The sequence below is a fragment of the Sinocyclocheilus grahami genome, unplaced genomic scaffold (genome assembly GCF_001515645.1).
Source record: "Sinocyclocheilus grahami isolate Dianchi unplaced genomic scaffold, SAMN03320097.WGS_v1.1 scaffold10.1, whole genome shotgun sequence".
NCBI lineage: Eukaryota > Metazoa > Chordata > Actinopteri > Cypriniformes > Cyprinidae > Sinocyclocheilus > Sinocyclocheilus grahami.
This window is the reverse complement of record NW_015505189.1, coordinates 899,627-920,552: the sequence shown is the minus strand read 5'-3', so window position 1 is coordinate 920,552 and position 20,926 is coordinate 899,627. Positions and strand designations below refer to the sequence as shown.

The 20,926-nt window shown below is 39.0% G+C and overlaps 1 protein-coding gene across 1 annotated transcript in view; it reads left to right on the top strand.

Annotated features, from left to right (window-relative positions):
* Positions 1–2,230: 2,230 nt before the first annotated feature.
* The window catches only part of LOC107594240 (coiled-coil domain-containing protein 102A-like), a gene marked incomplete at its 5' end in the record, with an annotated part of 39,623 nt that continues 20,927 nt past the window's right edge, over positions 2,231–20,926 (top strand). Inside the window, 5 exons of the mRNA XM_016284205.1 lie at positions 2,231–2,347; positions 3,845–3,882; positions 4,170–4,278; positions 8,613–8,729; positions 10,347–10,556. Coding sequence (XP_016139691.1) covers positions 2,231–2,347; positions 3,845–3,882; positions 4,170–4,278; positions 8,613–8,729; positions 10,347–10,556 — 591 coding nt within the window. The remainder of the gene's footprint in view (positions 2,348–3,844; positions 3,883–4,169; positions 4,279–8,612; positions 8,730–10,346; positions 10,557–20,926) is intronic.

Sequence of the window (20,926 nt, the reverse complement as noted above, 5' to 3'; positions counted from 1 at the left end):
TGGAAGCGAATTTGGAAAGTGAAATAAAATGGACCGAAATTTGCCTGTCGAATATTATACATCGTATTTTTAAACAGATTGAATATTTTGGAAGTGAATTCTGGAAGGTGAATATGAATGATTGCATTTTTAATTATAAAAATGTGTTTGAAATATTTTGCATGGAAATATTCACAGCTTAAATAAACAACTATGTTAGATTTCAGGACCTAAAAATGCAAGCCCTGGAAATACAAGGCATTAAAATGCAAGCACTGTTAATGCAATGCATTATTTTTTCAGTTACTTTTTTGTTTCAAAGACATATGGTATTATTTTTCTTCCATACTTACTCCTCATTGAAAATGTTTTTAAAACGTTTTTTTTAAGCAGGTCTAATAATTTATAGAATTATAGGCCTATAATAAAAAATATTAACACTGCAGTCATCAATGAAAATTAAGAGCAGCTTTATTTCGTGGACCGATTTTCAAAAACAACCTGTTTAACGTGAAATATGTTTCTTCATGTTTTTCACTATACGGGCCACAAGAGAAATATTAAGGGAATAATTTAAGACAGTTATATACCGTTATCAGCATATGTTCAAGTAGTTTGGTCTTTCGTTGTTTTCGAGAATATGCGGCATTAATGCAACTTTAGAAAGCTCCGTCAGTTTTTTTACTTTCACTTTCTCTATAGTGGACTGACTGACGTTCACCGGCGTAACTCTTGCGCACAGTTTGCGTGTTGCTTGACCCCTCCCCCATAATATCAATTGTTTATAGGCCACATATTAGGCACTTTTTTTTAGGGTTTTAATGTTTATTTTTCAATGTTAATGAAAGTGACACCAAAAAACAGGAACATCATTAGGAAATCCTTGGGGGGGGGCTGTGCTGGGGCTAAGCAAGTTTCTGATGGGGCTATAGTTTTTTATTAAAAACACTTGTGCACCCGCCCTGCTTGCAGCAAACTTATTAGTCTCAACATTTTTTTATCAGCTGAGCTAATAAAAAGGGGGCTTTTGTATGAGTAGTGTTTTATGAGGAGCCTATGCCTCGGTTTCTTGCCCCGCTATGTTCTAATGCACAAGCCGGCAGCTCCCAAAGCCACAGGCCCCACCCGTAAACCTCCTGGGTTTGAATACAGGCGTATGTGTGTGCGCTTAATGCCACAGTTTACTGTAGTGCTCCTATAAGGGAAGTCTATGGAGGTAGACTTTGCACCAAAATAAACGTTTAAGTAAGTTTAGGTACAAAACTTAAACATTATACATGTTATTGTTCAACTACTAGGATAAAATCTCAAAGTTTTATTTAAAATCCTGTGATGAACATGTAAAGACAGTAAACTGTGTAACTTTGGCACAAAAATACAAGAAGGTACTGTTTACATAGAGAGAGAAAAACAACCCACAGGAATTACGTCAGTACCATGTATATGGAAGTATATTAATGACAAAAGTCGTTCATATTAAAACATGCAATGGTTTGGAACTACGAATATTTTTTTAAGAAAACGTGCATTTTTGGGGGCTGTAGTTTAATATGTATATTTAAGCATGTCACATATAATTTTGTCATTTAAAAAAATTCCATAATAAATATTTACCTTCCAATTTTCAGTTCCAAAAGTTTTCAGATTTTTGAAAATTGTTCAGACCTGTCTTACAGGTCACATAGAGGGCTGTTTTTGATATAATATATAAAATATAATTCATAATGCAAAGCCAGCACACTGTGAAAAGCAGCCTCACACTTTTTACATATGCATACACAAGGTCCTACTTCCATAAGCTGTAGGGCTGTAACTCTTTCCTCACAGCAGATGAGAAATGCTGGCTGCCTTTTGACCTGGAACCTCCTCCTCTGTCACCCTGCACTCTTTTAAGTAAATACAGCCTGTGTGTGGGAGTGTGAGAAAGGGAGAGCACTTGTAAATCAAAACTGCACTGGGTTGTCATGGTGGTTTGGATTGTTCAACAATGTCAGTGTGAGATGTTGACAGAAAGTTCTTGTTCTCTTGTTTGCTCTCATTGCTCCTGTATGTCTTTGTGATCTTCTGTGAGTTTATATGTATTCTAGTTTTCAGAGCCAAATCTGGCAATTTTTTGTCCTATCTGTTATTTTAATCAAAAATACATTTAAGTTTTTTGATTCCTCATAAAATAAAAAAATGCCAGGGTTATACCGATGTCATATTGAAGAAGAAAAGTAGTAGTTTGACTCTCTAAAAACCTACATAAATTTGGGAACCAGACATCAAGCAGGACAACCAGGATGAGGAGAATGTGAGAGATGGGCCAGGCTCTCCAGAGCAGGAACCTGTGAGAGATGTAGACACTGACAAACCAGACAAGCAGAAGGTTAGTGTAAAACAATGTATTTTCAGAAAGGACTAGTTAATGGGTTGCCTGGTAACTCCCAGCTGGACACTCAAAAACAGCTACATGGAGTGAAACAGAATGCAACGGTCAGCATGAGCATTTTGTCAGAGTAGAAAGGGACTCAGTGGAAAAAGTAGTTTTAGTAATTTGCTTGTGCACTAACCTTAACCAAAAACAAGAAATCTGAGCCTAACATTGTGTCCTAACTAGGAGAGATGCAATAAAACGTAAAAAAAAAAAAAAATCAAATCTCTTTCGCATTGACCATATAAGGGCATTTTGTCAGACACTTGGTTTTCGTTTTTGAGGCATCATGTTGGCTAGTCCTAACCATATCTCATTGGTTTGCAATCTATGTTTGTATTTTCAGCATCAAATATGTTGTTGCCTCAAGTACTGTTATGTTTTCATTGTTGACAAAAGTTTTCACACTTGGTTTGAATGGCTGGTCCAAACCAGAGTTTGACTTCTAATGCGCATGTCATGTTATGGGCTTTCCTGTGTGGTTTTGGAAACGTACAGAGGTGCAGATATGAGCTGTGTGTCATGATGCTCAAATGCTCCGCTTCCAAGATTTGGCGGATGAACTTGCCCCTCAACTGGAATGGTCACTTCAAATGTGATTAGACTTTTCAGTTTAATGGACTTTGCCATGGTTGATATTACGTTAGTCACTGTTGCTATGATTTTAGGGGATTAGTCACAAATAGAATACGGCTTGACTTCTGCTACTCGTTCATATAGAAAGTGTTCGAGGCACTAATGTAAGCTGCTATGTGAATAGTACAGTTCGAGACTCACACCTGTAAGTAAATTCGATTGTCAATCCCAAACACAATGTAGCCTTAGTGAGCACACACATAAATAAGCGTTTCACTTCTGCAAGTGAGTATGATTGCAAACATTGCAGTTCTCAGTTACCTCAGGCCACTTTTTTATAGTTTGTGGGTGCACACCTGTATTCGGAAAATGGCATTCACATAATCTAAACGAACCGAAGTCTGATGTTTAATGAACCTGGGTGCGCACCAAAAGTGTTAGTGAAAAAAATGCTGTCTAATATAATATGATGTGAAAACTTGTCAAACCCGGTTAGGCAAATTGTTTGTAAATCGTTTTAAAATGCTACATGATTTTATTTTATTTTTTTATTAAAAGCTAGATGCACAAACCACACAACAGACCTACAGAATAACCAATGCTGTTCACTCTGGACACAGGTAGACAGTTGTAAATAGGTCAGCCACAGACCTGGTTCAATGCATCTCCCTGTGATTTCATTATCTGAGTCTGTGCTATTTGCTGGATTCATTTTTTGTCCTATTATTAGAACCACCCCTCTCCCAGCACAGCCCCCCTTGTGTTTTACCTATGGGGCCACAGCCAGGGGCTAGCCTGAAACCCTTTTATCATTTCTAGACTTGCTTAAGCATGTCTGTTATTCCATTAATGTGTTTGTAACTAATCTATCAAGAGAATTACACCTCACACAAAGTCCTGCTGAAAGAACGAGAGTAAGAGATCATTGTCCAGGTGGAAACAATACATGCATGAAATAGACCAGAACTCAACAAATGAAATCAAAGTCTTTTTGGAGCTTCTCATAAAAATGACAGGGTCAGCATAGATGTATCCTTCACCACCTATGATACACAGTGACGGATATATCTTTGTTGACTTTGGAGAAATCACCCACTGGAGGCATCTCAGTAGACCAGATCTTTTGAGAACAATCTGTTTGGACTTGATGATGATAATGATCTATATTGTGCATGTACAACATGTCATGTGTCTCTGTCAGGGATAAGCATGCGCTCATTAAGAACATTGAGAAGCTGGAGGCAGAGCTGAGCCAATGGAAACTCAAATATGAGGAACTGAACAAGAGCAAACAAGAGGCTCTAAAACAGGTGAGGAAGCTTATTCTGTAGACTTTTACAACAATAAAAGAAGAAGCAACACAGCAATGAAGAATCATCTCAAATCAGAGCAACACAACCCCATTTTTATTTTCCTGGCAGACTCTGTCTTAAAGGGATTGTTGACCCAAAAATGAAAATTAATTACTCACCCTCATGTCGTGCCAAACCAAACCCGTAAGACTTTTGATCATCTTTGGAACACAAATTAAGACAATTTTAATGAAATCCGAGAGCTTTCTGTCCCTGCATAGACAGCAACACAGCTACCACATTCAAGGCCCAGAAAGGTAGCAAGGACATTGTTAAAGGGTTAGTTCACCCCGAAATGAAAATTATGTCATTAATTACTCACCCTCATGTCGTTCTAAACCCGTAAGACCTTCGTTCATCTTCGGAACACAAATTAAGATATTTTTGATGGAATCTGAGAGCTCTCTGACCCTGCATAGACAGCAACGCAACTGAAATGTTCCCAGACAGAAACGTAGCAAGGACATCAGTAACACAGTCCATGTGACATCAGTGGCTCAACTTCAATTTTGCGAAGCTTCGAAAATACTTTTTGTGCGCAAAGAAAATAAAAAAATTACGACTTTTTTCAACAATTCTTCTCCCCTGAGTTACTGGTTTCCGCCATTTTGGAGAGTATCACAACACATACGCACACTTTACCCTAAGTGTAAACTATGCTGATTACGCCGATTACGTTTATGCACACACTTTCCCCCCAACATAAACAACGCAGATTACGTTCTTGAGTACTCTCCAAAATGGCAGAAGACGAGAAGAATTGTTAAATAAATTATTTTTGTTTTCTTTGCGCACAAAAAGTATTCTCGTAGCTTCGCAAAATTGAAGTTGAGCCACTGATGTCACATGGACTGTTTTACCGATGTCCTTGCTACGTTTCTGTCTGGGAACATTTCAGTTGCGTTGCTGTCTATGCAGGGTCAGAGAGCTCTCAGATTCCATCAAAAATATCTTAATTTGTGTTCCGAAGATGAACGAAGGTCTTACGGGTTTGGAACGACATGAGGGTGAGTAATTAATGACATAATTTTCATTTGGGGGTGAACTAACCCTTTAAAATAGTCCATGTGACATCAGTGGTTCAACCTTAATTTTATGAAGCTACAAGAATACTTTTTGTGTGCAAAGAAAACAAAAATAACTTTATTCAACAATTTATTTTTCTTCTCTGCACATTCACGAGAGTACCACAATGCATGCGTGTGGTGCTGCTGACGCAGGAGCTGGCATTCTGACTTAGAACCCGGATGCACTGCGCCTTGTTTACAAGCAGAGGAATGCACACGTATGCATCATGGTACTGTCATGAATGCACGTCGAAGACTGACACAGAAGAGAAAAAATTGTTAAACAAAGTCGTTATTTTTGTTCTCTTTGCGCACAAAAAGTATTCTTGTAGCTTCATAACATTAAGCTTGAACCACTGATGCCACGTAGACTATTTTAACGATGACCTTGCTACCTTTCTGGGCCTTGAACATGTCAGTTGCTTTGCTGTCTATGCAGGGACAGAAAGCTCTTGGATTTCATCAAAAACATCTTAATTTGTGTTCCAAAGATGAACGAAGGTCTTACGGGTTCGGAATGACATGAGGGTCAGCAATTAATGACAGAATTTTCATTTTTAGGTCAACTATGCATTTAAAGCCTGTTAGGAATGAAAGATATATATATAGAATATTCCTCATATATTTACAGTGATTTAGCTGGTGATGTAAAATCAAGCAACATTATAACCTTGTGTTCATTTAGTGACAAATGGTGTGGAAAACATACCTAGGTTACTTTTAACTAGATTTATAATATGCATTAAATATTGTGAATCTACTGAGCAACTATGACTGTTAGACTGAAATTACAGTTCCTCTGATTGCAAAAAAATCACCCTTTTGGTTCATTTCAGCACAGTCATAAATATATAAAGTTATAAATACTGAGATATCTTAAATATTGTCAAAAGGTTGGAAAAACTATTCAGAATTTTTTCTAATGCATATAGTGTATTATGACAATAATTCTTCAGGAACCTGCAATAAATCTAACTCAAAGCCAAATAGCTTTGTAGCAGCTGTGGAACATTTAGCTTACTGGCTTCATTTATTGAATTATGGTATTATAAGCAATTTGTTTTTGCTTTTGGCCATCAAGTCAAGACACCCATTGCTGAGCCTTAATTGGCAACATTAGTATTCTGGCTTCAATGCTGTATTTGTTATTTGTGGATCGTGTTTGATTTACAAATAACAGATACATTGCTGAAGCCAGGAACACTATAACACATGATATTCTCATGAGAAACTGATCTCCAGCACTTCCATGTTAAAAGAGCATGGAATCCTTGGCCTTTTGTCCAGTTTCCTCTGGGCAATTTATAGTCAGAGCTTTAATCAGTAGGAAGAATGCATGGTGAGTGCACTGGGTTGAATGCTCTGGTGGCCTGTTCATCAAAACCCAGTGCTTCACCTTCACTTAAAAATCCTCCAAATACAGTCATACCTGCTTCAAAGACATAATAAAAGGCAGAATGTTAAACACATCTACTCTTTCTTTGCTACTTTTCTAAAATGTGGAACTATAATAATTTGGAAAATATAAATAATAATCATCCAAACTGTAAAATAAACGGAATTATGTTTTGACCAAATCATCTTAAGACTAAAATCGTTTTATATTTTAGTTGTCCCTTTTCCAGTAGTGTAGTTCTGCACACTTTCTTCCAACTTCATGATGTATCCACTTGCTATTTAAACAGTATTCATTATTGGCTGTTTTCCTACACAATATACACTACCGTTTACCTAAAATAAAAACAATAATACTGTGACATATTATAATTTAAAATAACTGTTTTCTCTTTTAAATATTTTTGAAAATGCCGTTTTTCCCGTGATGGTAAAGCTCAATTTTCAGCAGTCATTACTCCAGTCTTCAGTGTCACATAATCCTTTAGAAATCATTCTAATATGCTGATTTGCTGCTCAAAAAAACATTTCTTACTACTATCAAAGTTGAAAATTGTTGTGCTGCTTTATTATTTAAAATATTTTTGTGGATATTTTTGGGTTACAGCCCTCCAGTTGAGAACAGCATTTATTTGAAATAGAATTTGATCAATTTTAATTTGACTTTTGATCAATAAAATGCATCCCTGCTGAATAAAAGTATTAATTTCGTTAAAAAGCTTTCTAACCACAGACTGTTGAATGGTAGTGTTTTTTTGTCTTTTGACTAGGAATATGTATATTTTGTATAATAGTATATAAGCATAAATTCTGTCAAGGGTGTCAAAACTCCCGACTGACAAAATACAAACACAAAATGATATTTGTGTGATGATGTGTTTTTGAGTATTTTTTATTTATTTTTTTAATATAAAATTCAAGCATTTAACCACAAACATTTAAGATCATGAGGAGCATTAATTCAGTCAAATGTATCCAAACTAAAGAAAAATGAATGTAAAAATTGTATAGGGTGCTGCAAAGGATGCAGCTCTAATAGAGCACCACTAGGGGACAGTTGTTACCTATGAACGAGACAGTCTGGCATTGTTTGTGAATGATTAGAGTTTGCTGCTCAGGATTTCTTTCAGTCAGGCAATTTTATGGAATACAGCCGCACTGATTGGGCCCAGAGAAACTTTCACTCTCATAGAGAGAATAAGGGACTCATTTACCATCATACACCTAGACTTCGTCATAGGCATATAGTAGAGAGATGATGAGTAGGAAGAGACGTGATTCTCTTTTTAATAACCTCAACCCCTAAGGATGTGCATGAATACCATGAGATGATGAGTAGGACGAGAGTGTGTGCCATTCTCAGTAGTTTAACAGATGAGCTGCCTGTCGCCAGCCCAGCTGTGTGAGCTCACGACTTGCAGCGAATGTTAATCAATGTGTTTGAGTCACCGTACGCTGAGTGTGATACGCTGTAGAGAGATCAGACTTTGACCGTAGTGCCCCTCTCCCTTAATGGCAAATGTGCTAGACCGTATTGCCGCAGAATGTCGGTACAAGTTGTATTAAATGAGCGCAGTTTCACAGTTTCACAGTTTCATCAACTGTGAAATTAATTTAAAAAGCAGACTCATTCACAATCAGAATGTTAAATCTGTTTGAATATCAATGGCATCTTCGGAGTATTGCGTAGTTTGGCATAGTCAGAACTAGTAGTTTATTTGAATACCATAGATAACCTCCAACAAAGCAAAGGGAAGAAAGTTTTACTCAAGATCAGAAGTTCAGAGATAAAAGAATGACTCTCTTTGTCTTTTTCGATCCCTCACGCAGCTGAACTTGTTGAAAGAGGTGCATCAGGATGAGCTGGGCCGCATGTCTGAAGATCTAGAGGACGAGTTGGGGGCTCGGAGTAGCATGGACAAAAAACTGGCGGAGCTCCGTACAGAGGTGAAATGCATGTACATTTTCTGTATCCTACCCATACTGCACTGTTTTGCATGGCACAGCCGGTTCGGTGTCACCTCAGGACACACTGTGATCTACATCAAAGCTAAACACCCTCAGGGCTTTAACATCCATCCTCTGTCTTCCTGCGTTTCGACTAGCACGACACCAGGCACCGCGTCCCTCTGTTAGTCAAGCTGGCGTAATGACAGAACGCTGCTCTAACACATTCCCAGCATGCAGTGTTAGCAGCAGGGTGTTGCTGATATGAACCTGGCAGGAGAGAATGACATTATGCACTTTGATGCGCTCCATAAAGAGCACTGCCCATTCCCATGTGTCGGCTCAGATCCGCTGCATCCCCTCATCTCCAAAACCCCACAGTGACCTCCCTTCATCTCTGCCCTGAGGAATCAAGGCATTTCACAGGCACTGCCTCATATCAGCAGTCAGATGACATTATAGAAATATTAATGACCAGTTGGTCTGGAGAGAGTTTGGGGTATGCCAGGAAAGTCAGCCAGCACTTAAGGTGAATCTAGAGATGATGGTTTCCCATTAAACTGCTTTTAGCAGCAGGGCAGAACTGGGAAATCATGGAGAGCCCTTCACGTAGTTCAACATCATTCTGGTCTAATAGGGGGGGGCTGTGTGCTAATGCAGCATTAGTCCTTCCTGATCGTGGGTATGTGCAAATGATATACGGTCTCTTCATATTTTATGTATTTATTTATTTTATGAGTTTTGCACACAGTATTTGCATTAGCATTTTTAGTACGTTTTAGTTAGATCAAGTGCAACAAAAAATTAATTGCAGTAAATTCAGTCCAAATTATTTGCATAATGCTTTTTACGAAATAAATTGTTCCAAAGCAGCTTAACAAGCTGGTTTGGGAACCTAAACCTACATAATAAAACTATTTGTGTGAGTGTTTTTGTTAACATGACAAAAATTTACATTGACATTTCTGCAAAACAGTTTTTCTTTTAAAAGTATTTATTTACTGAATTTGACAGAATAAAAAAAACTAAAAATAAAGTAGTAGCATTTTGTACGAAAAAAGTGGGGGAAATTCCTAAATGAACAATAGGACTGTATGAAATATATTTGAAAATATTTTTTTAAAAGTTTTTTTAAGGTTAATACTTTTTAAAATAATATTATTTCAAAATATTACTGTTTTTACTGTGTTTTTAATTAAATAAATGCAGCCTTAGTAAGCATAGATGGCTGCTTTCAGCCTTAAAAAAATCTTCCCGACCACATACTGCGTTGTACGGACATGGATAAATAAATGAATACAATTCACCTACGCTCCATGAAAAAATATTAGACCATTGTGAACATTTACATTCAGTTTAAATGGTTGTGGAGTGATGCATATTTTGTTTTTTAGATCAAAGACCCGACCAGATCAATCAGATCGCCTGTCAATCGAACTCCCTGCGAAGGGTCAATTATGCTAAAATTTTGTGTTAAAGATTTGGAAATGTTGGTAGTAAGCGTTTACTTTCAAAAATTACTTTATTGTCCTCATTAAATTTTTGTTTTGTAATGTGTTGTCATGTCTCCCACTTCCCTCGCTATCTTATGTATAATATGTGTGTGTATATGTGCAGATGGAACGTCTGCAGGTGGAGAACGCAGCAGAGTGGGGTCGTCGGGAATGTCTGGAGACGGAAAAGCTGGCTCTGGAGAGGGAAAACAAAAAGCTGCGTGCCCAGATGGAAGACCTGGAGGAGCAGCTGGCACGCAAACGCAGGCAGGCCGCCAGCGCCCTGGACACCGACCTCAAGACCATCCAGTGTGAGCTGTTTGAGAGGAACAAGGTGAGAGGAAGAGAGAACTGCCCGCACACTAGCCTCAGACAAATAATCACAAACTTATCAGTAAGCATTTCTCAACATCTCAGCATCAGCTCAGATTCTACTGAATAGCATTGGAGAGATGGATGAAGTGTGGCGGCAGTTTGCAAAGCGTCTGAGCCTCTTCCTACAGTACAATAAATCCAGGCAGTGTGACTGAGGTAAAGAGGCCATAACCAACAGATCCTTGCTGCATGACTGTGTATTTATGCAATAGCTGCCACACAGTTTAAATTTTTGATCTTATGTTGTATATTGGCTGTGCTGAGAAAGTTGTTCTTTTTGTGTGTGTGTTTATAAGATGCTATTTAGACTCTATTAAAGTAGTGTGTCTCAAAATCTAGACACTTATGGCCACAGCCCTTATAAGCAGCCATTAGTGCAGCCAGAGATTTATGAAGTGATCCAAAGCTCCCTTCATATAGACGCTGTAAATCACTCGCTCACCTGCTCTCTCACTTCTGCCTTGAAAGTAGGAAAGATTTAAAGAGAGCAGTGAAGAGGGAGAGATGAATATGAGCAGAGAGAGTTGTTTTAGAGGTGAGAGGTATGCTGAAGGGAAAGGATGGAGAGAAAAGAGTAAGAGTGAGCTTAGCATGTCAATTAAACCAGTAACAAGGGAAAAAGGATATTGTGCCAGGAAACGGACATGTAATCCCTGCATGTGAGGCTCAATGTGTTGGCTTATTTGTTAAATGCACAACATATGGCCATCTGAGAAGTGTGTTGCATTTGTGTGTGTGAGTGTGTGTCCACATGCTGTTGCACATTCCCACACAAGTGATGTCCTGATAGTGGCCAGCGGCCTGCAGTCTGGGAGAGAAACGCGGAGAGATTGATGAGCTTGCTCAGGAGCTGTTGAAGCAAATGGATCGATGAGGACAGGAGCGGAGAAACAGGCCACGGCGCACTGAGGACAATGCACCATCACTGACAAAAAAAAACAAAGTGTGATTGATACTGAAAACATATGCCGCTCCAGTCGCTTTCTCACTTTCTCACCAGGTTTCCTTCGGCTCCCACCCGTAGATTGATGTATACTGTCACATTTGCTGTTAAACCCAGCATGTCCAGAAGATTGGGAATGGGGCTCAATGGCTACTACCTGTGTGTGTGTGTGTGTGTGTGTGTGTGTGTGGCTTTCTGGTGTTTGGTATCCTTATATATCCGAAATATTGATTTGATCACGTGGATAAACCTTGGTCACTCATTAGTAGTTTCTTTGTGCTAAAGACACAAAGTCATAGGAAACTTTGAAATGTCAGGCAATTTTAAAATTGAGATTTGTAGGTCTGGGGAAGTTAATAAAATCCTATATATATATACACACACACACACACACTAAACATTATATTTATCAAAAGTGACTGTAAAGACTTTTACATATAAATGCTGTTTTTTTTAACTTTCTCCTCAAAGAATCCTGAAAAAATGTATCATGGTTTCCACAAAAATATTAAGCAGCACAATGGTTTTCAACATTTGTAATAATAAGAAATATTAAAATGATTTCTGAAGGATCATGTGACACTGAAGACTGGAATAATGACTTTGCCATCACAGGAATAAATACATTTTGAATCTATATTAAAATAGAAATCAGCTATTTGAAAGGTTAAACATATTTTAAAAAAATATCACTGCTCTTACTGTATCTTTGATTAAATAAATGCTGCCTTGATGAGCATTAGAGATTTCTTTCAAAAACATACAAAAAAAAATGAATGATTGATTGCATAAATAAATAAATAAATACATTTTCACCCTATAGGTCAAAATATTAGAATCATTAACATTTTTTTATGTTTTTGAAAGAAGTTTCTTATGCTCACCTATGGCTATTAGCATACAAATGAGTTTTTTGGACTTGAGAAGGAACTTTAAAGATTGGAAGTTTAATTGCATATCCCTATTTTAAGGCCTGTATCATAGCCCGTTTTAACATAGTGACTGGTGCCCATCTGGAAGGCTACATGTTGATTTGAAAGGGATTCATCAGGTTGGCTGAGGCTCAGTCAGACCTCTCAGTCTGACTGTGACAACGCCGCGTGCACAAACGCAGCTGCAGGTCGGCACATCACATACACACACATCAAAAAGGCTCCAGGTGAATAGTGCAGGTGGAAGTTCTGCTATTGGTTCTGCTGTTGTCTCTGTGTTTTGATCCGGGACTCGTGGTTTTGTTTGTGTGCATGACCTCTTACAAACTTAACAGCGTGTTTGTGTGGGGCTAATTTATGATGACGCTTGTGATTCAACAAACAGGAATTAAATAAGTATGCCTCCATCCAGATGGAGGAACGTGAGCAAACCAGGCTGTAGTTTGTTTTTTTTCCCTCCCAGTTTTTTATTTTTATTCCTAAAGGGTTTGTTGAGTCTAGAGTAGGCAAGCTTTGAACTGGAGTTAAAGTCTGTCTCTTGCTCCCAGATCAAAGAGAAGTTTGTCTTTCTGAAGGTCAGTTTAATACCACTCTTTTTCTTTTTTTTTTTATCTCTCTCGGTCTCCTTTCGTAATTTTTTCATTACTCTCTCAACAGATCATTCACAGTACTAGACAAATGTTTGACAAACTATATTATGATATATTATCAAATGTGGAATATAGTAATAAAGTCAACAATGAAATCATAGACTCACTATATTTTGATAGTGTTTCTATATTGTAATCTGTGAAGCTCTTTAACCTGCATCATGCTAGAAAAGAGCTATCCAGATCATTTTATTGTTTAATATTAATGTTGTTATTATTATTATTATTATTATTATTATTGTAACTAAGGAATAACACAAATAGAAGTATGGGAATTGTGTAGTGAAGTAATTAAAAAAATCTAATTATAAAAAAGTGATATTACTTTTATTATAAAAAAATATGTATAGGCACAATTTACATTTATATATTTATTTGAAGTATTCTCATTTATTTTGTTAGAATGTTTTATTCTGATCTGTGAAGCCATTTGAGTTGTATTGCATGCATGAAAAGTGCTATTCAAATTTTAATATTTATAATGATCTTTTATTTTTATTATTATTATTTAAAAAAACAATAACAAATGGAAGTATAGAAATTGTGTAGTGGCGAAACAATACATAATGGCTGATTAAATAGTAAGTTAATTAAATCTATTTAAGTTTTGTGCAGTAATATAAAAAAATATGTAGGCACAACTTACAATTGTCTGCTACATTTATTTTAAAGGGGTCATATGATGCTGCTAAAAATAACATTATTTTGTGTATTTGGTGTAATGAAATGTGTTTATGCGGTTTAAAGTAAAAAAAAAAACGCATTATTTTCCACATACTGTACATTATTGTTTCTCCTCTATGCCCCACCTTTTTGAAACGCATCGATTTTTACAAAGCTCATCGTTCTGAAAAAGCGAGGTGTGCTGTGATTGGCCAGCTATCCAATGCATTGTGATTGGCCGAATACCTCAAGCGTGAGACTGAAATGTTACACCCCTCACATACTGTTGATGCCGTGTCCGGCCGGAGCGACGAGACAAGAACATTCAAACCCATTACAAACGAGGCATTTGTTGCATCCAGTGGGGACATAATTACTGATTATAATGACTTATACTGTCTTTTTACGCGTTGCGTTGCATTGCATCGCACCGCGTAAACATAAAACTCTGTCTGCATTTGTGATCGGAGAAATGACAAACAACAAGTGCTACTCTACTGCCCAAAACTCGCATTTGAGTCATCAGTGGGAAATCCTTTAAATGAAAATGTACTTACGCGAGTCAGAACTGCCGGCATTGTAGTCTAACGTTACTCTTCCAGGATCAGTAAACATAAAATGCGTTGCACACATCTGGATATTTGGGTTAAACTGTTCTGGAACAGTGTTGTAAATACCACTGATTTGTAGTCGTGTCCTCTTTTGGAAGACCAAACAAAGTAGTTTCGCTTTCACAACGAAAAACACAGCGGCCTAGTGTGAGGGGAAGCCCCGGCTTAGCGTGCGCTGAGGCTGGGATAGAGTGAGCTGAGGCGGCGGGGTCGAGAACGGCGTGCCCGGCGGATGCGACGAATGAGACGAGCCCGGGCTGGACTCCGCATTGTCCACAGTGAAAGTTGATGTATTTCCTCACGACCAGCACAGATCAGCTTTAGGCACAACGAAGCAGATATTGTCCTCTTTTGGAAGACCAAACAAAGTAGTTTCACTTTCACAACGAAGCACACAGTGCCTTCACGACATGGCTGCAGCGTCAACAATACTACAGTGAGAATAAAAGTTACGCCTTCTTTCTTTGCGTGAACATTTGGGCGGCGTTATGCAAATCTTCCCACATAGTGAGGTAGATATGTGGAGGCGTGTTAGAACGAGCCGTTTTAGGTAGGTGTGGCTGACTGAACTTTTATAAAGAATATCTCTTTGGATTTGAGACTTTGCAACTTTACAGATCTTCTTTATGCACCAAGAGCTTGTAACACTCCAATGAGAAAGAAAAAATTTAAATCGCATCATATGACCCCTTTAAGCATTTAAGCAAAATAATTTAGATCAAAAGGTTTTGAAGTTCATGGAAAAACAAGTCTTGCCACCTGTGAGTACCGTCATCTGTATCTCATTCTTTCTCCATATACAGCTGTGCTCTCCACGTTCTGTTCAACATCTCTCCTTAAAATCCTTCAACATCTGGCCAACCACTTGCATCTCCACACAGGTGTTTATCCCTCCTGCTCTGACGGTGTAGAGACAGAGTTCATTCACCAATCACAATGATTAATGAGCCTATATTGGCTGCTCATCTGCTGCTGTTGCTCCCACTTTCTGATGGAAATGTGGTAAACAGTATTGACAGCCAATGTGGGAACCCATGTGCTCTGTTTTGCCTCTCTGGTTTTGGAAGCAGCATATGAAACTATGTGTGTGTGTGTGTGTGTGTGTGTAAATCAGCTCCTCTAGTGTGTTACATCTGGAGTAAGCCAGTGTGAAATGAATTGTCTTGCCTCTCAGGTTCTGGGCTGCTTCTCTAGAGGTTTTCCATTTGGGCCTGTTGTGTTTTTCTCACAGGGGTCGCCCTTTACTGATTGAGGTGTCTCACATGCATTTTTCTCTCCTTTTTTATTTTTCATTCATCAGTGTTTGCCAGCTCTCATTCCTCTAGCTTTGTCCCCTAAATTGTTGACGATTATTTGATTTTTATGCAATGCAAGAGCTGAAAGGTGAGGTGTATAATTTCTGCACCACTAGCAACAACAAAATGGATTTGGAAAAATAACCTTTTCCAAAAAAGTTTCCTCCACCAAACTCATGCCATTGGTTGAGGCAGAAATCTATATGTCAGGGTGTATTCACACCAGGAAAGTCCATTAGTTCACTTGCTTTGGTCCGGACCAAATACAATGTTGATTTTTTGTTTTGTTTGGTGTGGTTCGCTTTCACACTTCCCTTTTTGCAAGTGAACCAGAAATTGTAAACAAAACCACACGTGTACTAAGGTCATCCATTCATTGGACCGAAATTCTCAAGCATACCAGAGTTCATTTGGAACCGGACTGAGACCACCTCATCAGCTGGGTCACGGTGCGGTTGTTTGGTCCACACTCGAGTGCGATTGCTGTAAACCTGCCCAAAAGATCCGCACCAAGGGGGGAAACGAACTTAAGTTTGATTCAATCTAACCCAACAAGACGGGTGTAAATACACCCTCAGACTGCTCAGCTGAACAGAAAAATGTGAACTTTAAACTGCATCCATCAGGAGCAGATTAGATATTGACAATGAAAATCCACACACACCCTGGTGTCTTATCCAGCATGGTTTATATAACTGATGTCAGTGTTAGCATTATTTATATATTGTTATGCCATTAATTATTATTTATATTTTAAAATAGCTTTTATTTTCACATTTTAATTTTAGTTTGTTTTTGTAATTAAGTGGTTTTGTCAATTTTATTTAAAACATTTTTGACTAGCCTTTTTATTTTTATTATTCATCTTTATTTATTAATTTGTTTTAGTAATTTTAGTACTTCAACATTAATTAAAAATTTTACATATATTTTGAACAACATTGTCACAAAGTCACCAGCAACACCAGATCCTTCAGCTCCACCCGCTCATTCACAATCACCAGAGTTCTGATGCACTTCACCTGTCAGCACCAATCAGTCACAGTATAAAGCCACCTACCCATCACCACCTCAGTGTCTGGTCTTGTTGTTCACTAGCGTACATCAACTTCCCTGGCTACTTAAATGCTCTACCAACCTGTTTGTCTAATCCATCCCATTTGTCTGCCATCATCTTCTGTCTTCCTCCCAGCACGTTGATTCTGCCTCACCCTGCAAAGAAGCCTCAGTGACTGTTCATCTAACACTGTGTCTACACTGGACGCGAGCGGTGTGGCGCGACAAAATACTATAGAACCCATTATAATCAATGATGCTGTCTACACTGGATGCGGCGCGGCGCGGCGTGACACGTCAAATCCCCAACAGTAAACTGCTGCCTCGTTCTATTTATGACGTACTGACACAAAATTCAAATGATTTGCAACGGTCGCTTTGTCGCGTCCAGTGTAGACAGAATTTAGCTGTTGCGGCGCAGTGCGACATGGCACGACAGCTGTCGCATCTGGTGTAGACACAATGTAAGTACTAGCTCAAGATTATCTACTATATTAACCATCCTCCTGCATCTCCTCCGCCTGCCTCACCAACTGTCACACCTCCAGCACCAGAACCGATGCAAGTTGACTCTTACCATCTCGTATGGAGCGTCAATGGAGAATGAATAACGGACTCTGTCTGTACTGCGGAGCAGCGGAGCATCTGATATTCGCCTGTCCTGTCCGTCTGCATCAGGAGCCCATCTCCTTTCTGGTGCTGAAGGGTTCAACTGCCAACATCATCCTGGGATGCCCTTGGTTGACTCAACAGTCCTCTAAGGTTAAATGGAACACTAGTGAGATCCTACAATGGAGTGATGATAGCATCCAGAACTGTATATCCTCTGCTCAGAAATCATCAGCACTTAGATCAACCATCATCATCCATGATTAAGAAGGTGGCTATCTGTTCGACCACAACTGAGAATCCAGAAACCTCAGAAGCTCCAGAGATTCCACCTGATTACAGGGCATTCCAGGATGTCTTTAGCTAACAGGCAGCCACTGAATTACCACTTCATAGGCCATGGAACTGTGCAATTGACCTGCTGCCTGGGGCAATGTTGCTGAAGGGTAGAATTTACCTGCTGTCCATCCCGGAACAGAAGGCCATGGAGGAGTACATCAAGGAGGCTCTCAAACATGGATTCATTCACCCTTCTACTTCACCAGCTGGATCCAGTATCTTTTGCATCGGTAAGAAGGACGGAGGCTTGAGGTTCTGCATTGATTACCGGGTCCTGAATTCCCAGAAATTCAAGTACCAGTATCCACGTCCTCTGGTCCCTGCTGCCCTGGAACAGCTACGTGGGGCTCGCATCTTCTTCAAACAGGACCTGCATAATGCATGCAACCTCATTCAGATCCGCGAGGGTGACGAATGGAAGACCGCATTCGTAACACCATCAGGCCACTATGAATATCCGGTGATGCCGTATGACCTCTCCAGCACACCCTCGGTCTTCCAGGGATTCATGAATGAAGTGTTCCAGGAGTACCTCCACCACTTTGTGATCGTGTACATCAACAGCATCCTCATCTACTCCCGGAACCTGGCCGAACATCGCCACCATGTGAAACGGGTCCTTCAGAAGTTGAGAGAGCACCATCTGTACCTCAAACTGAAGAAGAGTGAGTTCCACCATGATACCATCCAATTACTCTGTTACATCATCGACCCTTATGGCCTTCACATGGACCAGAGGCAGGTACAAGATGACAGAGATTGCCCTCAACCTACCACCTTCATGGAACTCCAATGTTTCCTAGGTTTTGCCAATTTCTATCTCCGATTTATCTCCAACTTCAGTCAAATCTGTGCACCTCTCACCTCACTTCTCAGGAATAAGCCCAAGTCTGTCCTGTCACAGGATCTGGCGAGCCTGATGTACCTCCTCCTCCAGAAATTGCTGAGGAACAATACATCTAATGAGTCAACACTATCCTGGACTGCCGGCAACGAGGCGGCCATCTGTAATATCTTGTGGATTGGGAAGGATACGGCCCAGAAGAGAGATCGTGGGTTGCACGTGATGGTATCCTTGATCCTGCCCAATTGACTGTCCTGCACCCAGGGGCCATGGCTGCATCTTGTGGGCCTCTGGAGTCACCTGTGGAGGGGGGTACTGTCATAGAGTCACGAGCGACGCCAGATCCTTCAACTCCACCCAATCCTTCCCAATCACCAGAATTCTGATGCACTTCACCTGTCAGCACCAATCAGTCACAGTATAAAGCCACCTTCTCATCACCACCTCAGTGTCATTTACCTGTGTTGTCGTCTCATGTTTGTCAGCAAATTTGTCTGAAAATAATGACAATTTTCACTTTTGGTTGAACTCCTTATCTCTTTAATGTTATGCTGTTGTCAGTACACTGTGTTAGTAGAGTTCCTATGTGTTGGGACCATGCCCACACATTAGTCAGCTGTCCCGCGATCCCACGCCAGTCAGCGGAGGCCTATTAGCACAGGTCTGAGTTTAAATTAACCCGTTAGCACCTACTGCTACGGCTTATTTATGAGCCACTGAGACTGATGTCCCAGTTAGCCAGCACTGACAACATGCTATTAATGCTGATCTATAGCCCACTGTCTAACCCAAAGGGACAAACGACAAGGTGGATGTATGTATGTGTGGAATGTGCTGTAGAAAATGTGTAGAATGCATTAACTAAATGATCAAAATTTTTCTTATATTTTCCTATAATTCTCATTGACAAATCAGTTGAGGATCTGAGCTCAAGGAAAATATTCTTCCAGATTTGCATATGTTGATTCAGAACATTTGAAATTATGATGTATAAGCCTAGACATTGATATGTAAGGGTTGAGCAGCTCTGATACCGATGTCTGGGTCCAGGGCTTTTTTTTTTTTTTTTATCGAAAGCGCTCTCGGTCAGCAAAAAAGCTTTCTCTCAGGACCGATAGGAGAGAAAAGTAGGTGAGGTGAAATAAAGGTTAAACAGAAGCCAATCTGCAAAAAAGAGGGAGAGAGACTGATGAGGATGATGATATGAGGATAATGTGCCGAAAGAGAGTGCAGTGTTCATCTCACTTACAATACAGAGATTGTGAGAGGGGGGAAGAAATGGACGGATGGACAATACAATCACAGAGGACAATGGATCCGCACTGTGAAATTGCATGGAGGTAATGAAGGTGAGACATAGATGTTGAATAGAAGAGGTGACATAGGAGAGTGAGAAATAGAGAAGGCGAGCAAAGGAAAAAGTAATTGGAACCTCAGAATTGAATGAGGAAAGTAAGAGGGGCTAGATCAGGTGAAATAGTCTCACTTTAAATCTGATGTCTGGGTTAAATGTCATGTGATGTAGTGAGAATGAGGCCTTTCTTGCATGCTGCAATTTATTGCTTCAAAAATCCTTATAGCAGTGCACCAACATTACCAGCTCCGCTCTCCAGCACAAGGCCAGCAGAGGATCATGGTTGTTTTCATCTGTGCGTCTGTCTTGTGGCATTTTAATGAAGCTTTGTTTAACCTATTTCAAATACTGTGCTTAAATGGTATTCTAAATTCTATAATGGTACTCTATGTATATGTATGCATATATATATTTACACAGTGGAGATCAAAATTAGAGAACAATCTATAAATACTTGATTTTTTTCTGACATATTGATAATCTTCATCTCTCAAAATTTGGAGGAATATTAGCTGTTGGTATACCACTGGTATACTAACATGTTTGACAAAATAAACAAGGCATTTCAACAAAAACCTTTTTTTGTGGAAATTAGAGAACAGTAAACACTGTAGCATGAAAGAAGATTACAACTAGGGCTGCAACTAACGATTATTTTGATAATCGATTCTATTTATTCGCATAACAAAAATGGCCTCCTATGCCCTTCATAGCTTGCATTCTTGCTGGCATTGTTTAAGTACATTTTGACTGTAATTGGGTATCTGAAAAAAAACCATTATAAAACTCTCTGCCTTTCTTTCATAGATAACAGCAATAATTATATTATAGCATTAGAAACAGCCTACTACTGTTACTAAAGAGCTTATGCATATTGGAGGACTAACCCATACAGAAAGCTAAAAAATGATTTTGGTAATCACCAATACTGGTAGTTTAGAGCAGCAGTGGCACAAACCATAATTTGTTAAAAAACACACCTTACATAAATTTGTTTTAATAAATTTAAGCATTGTATATAGTGAATATAGTT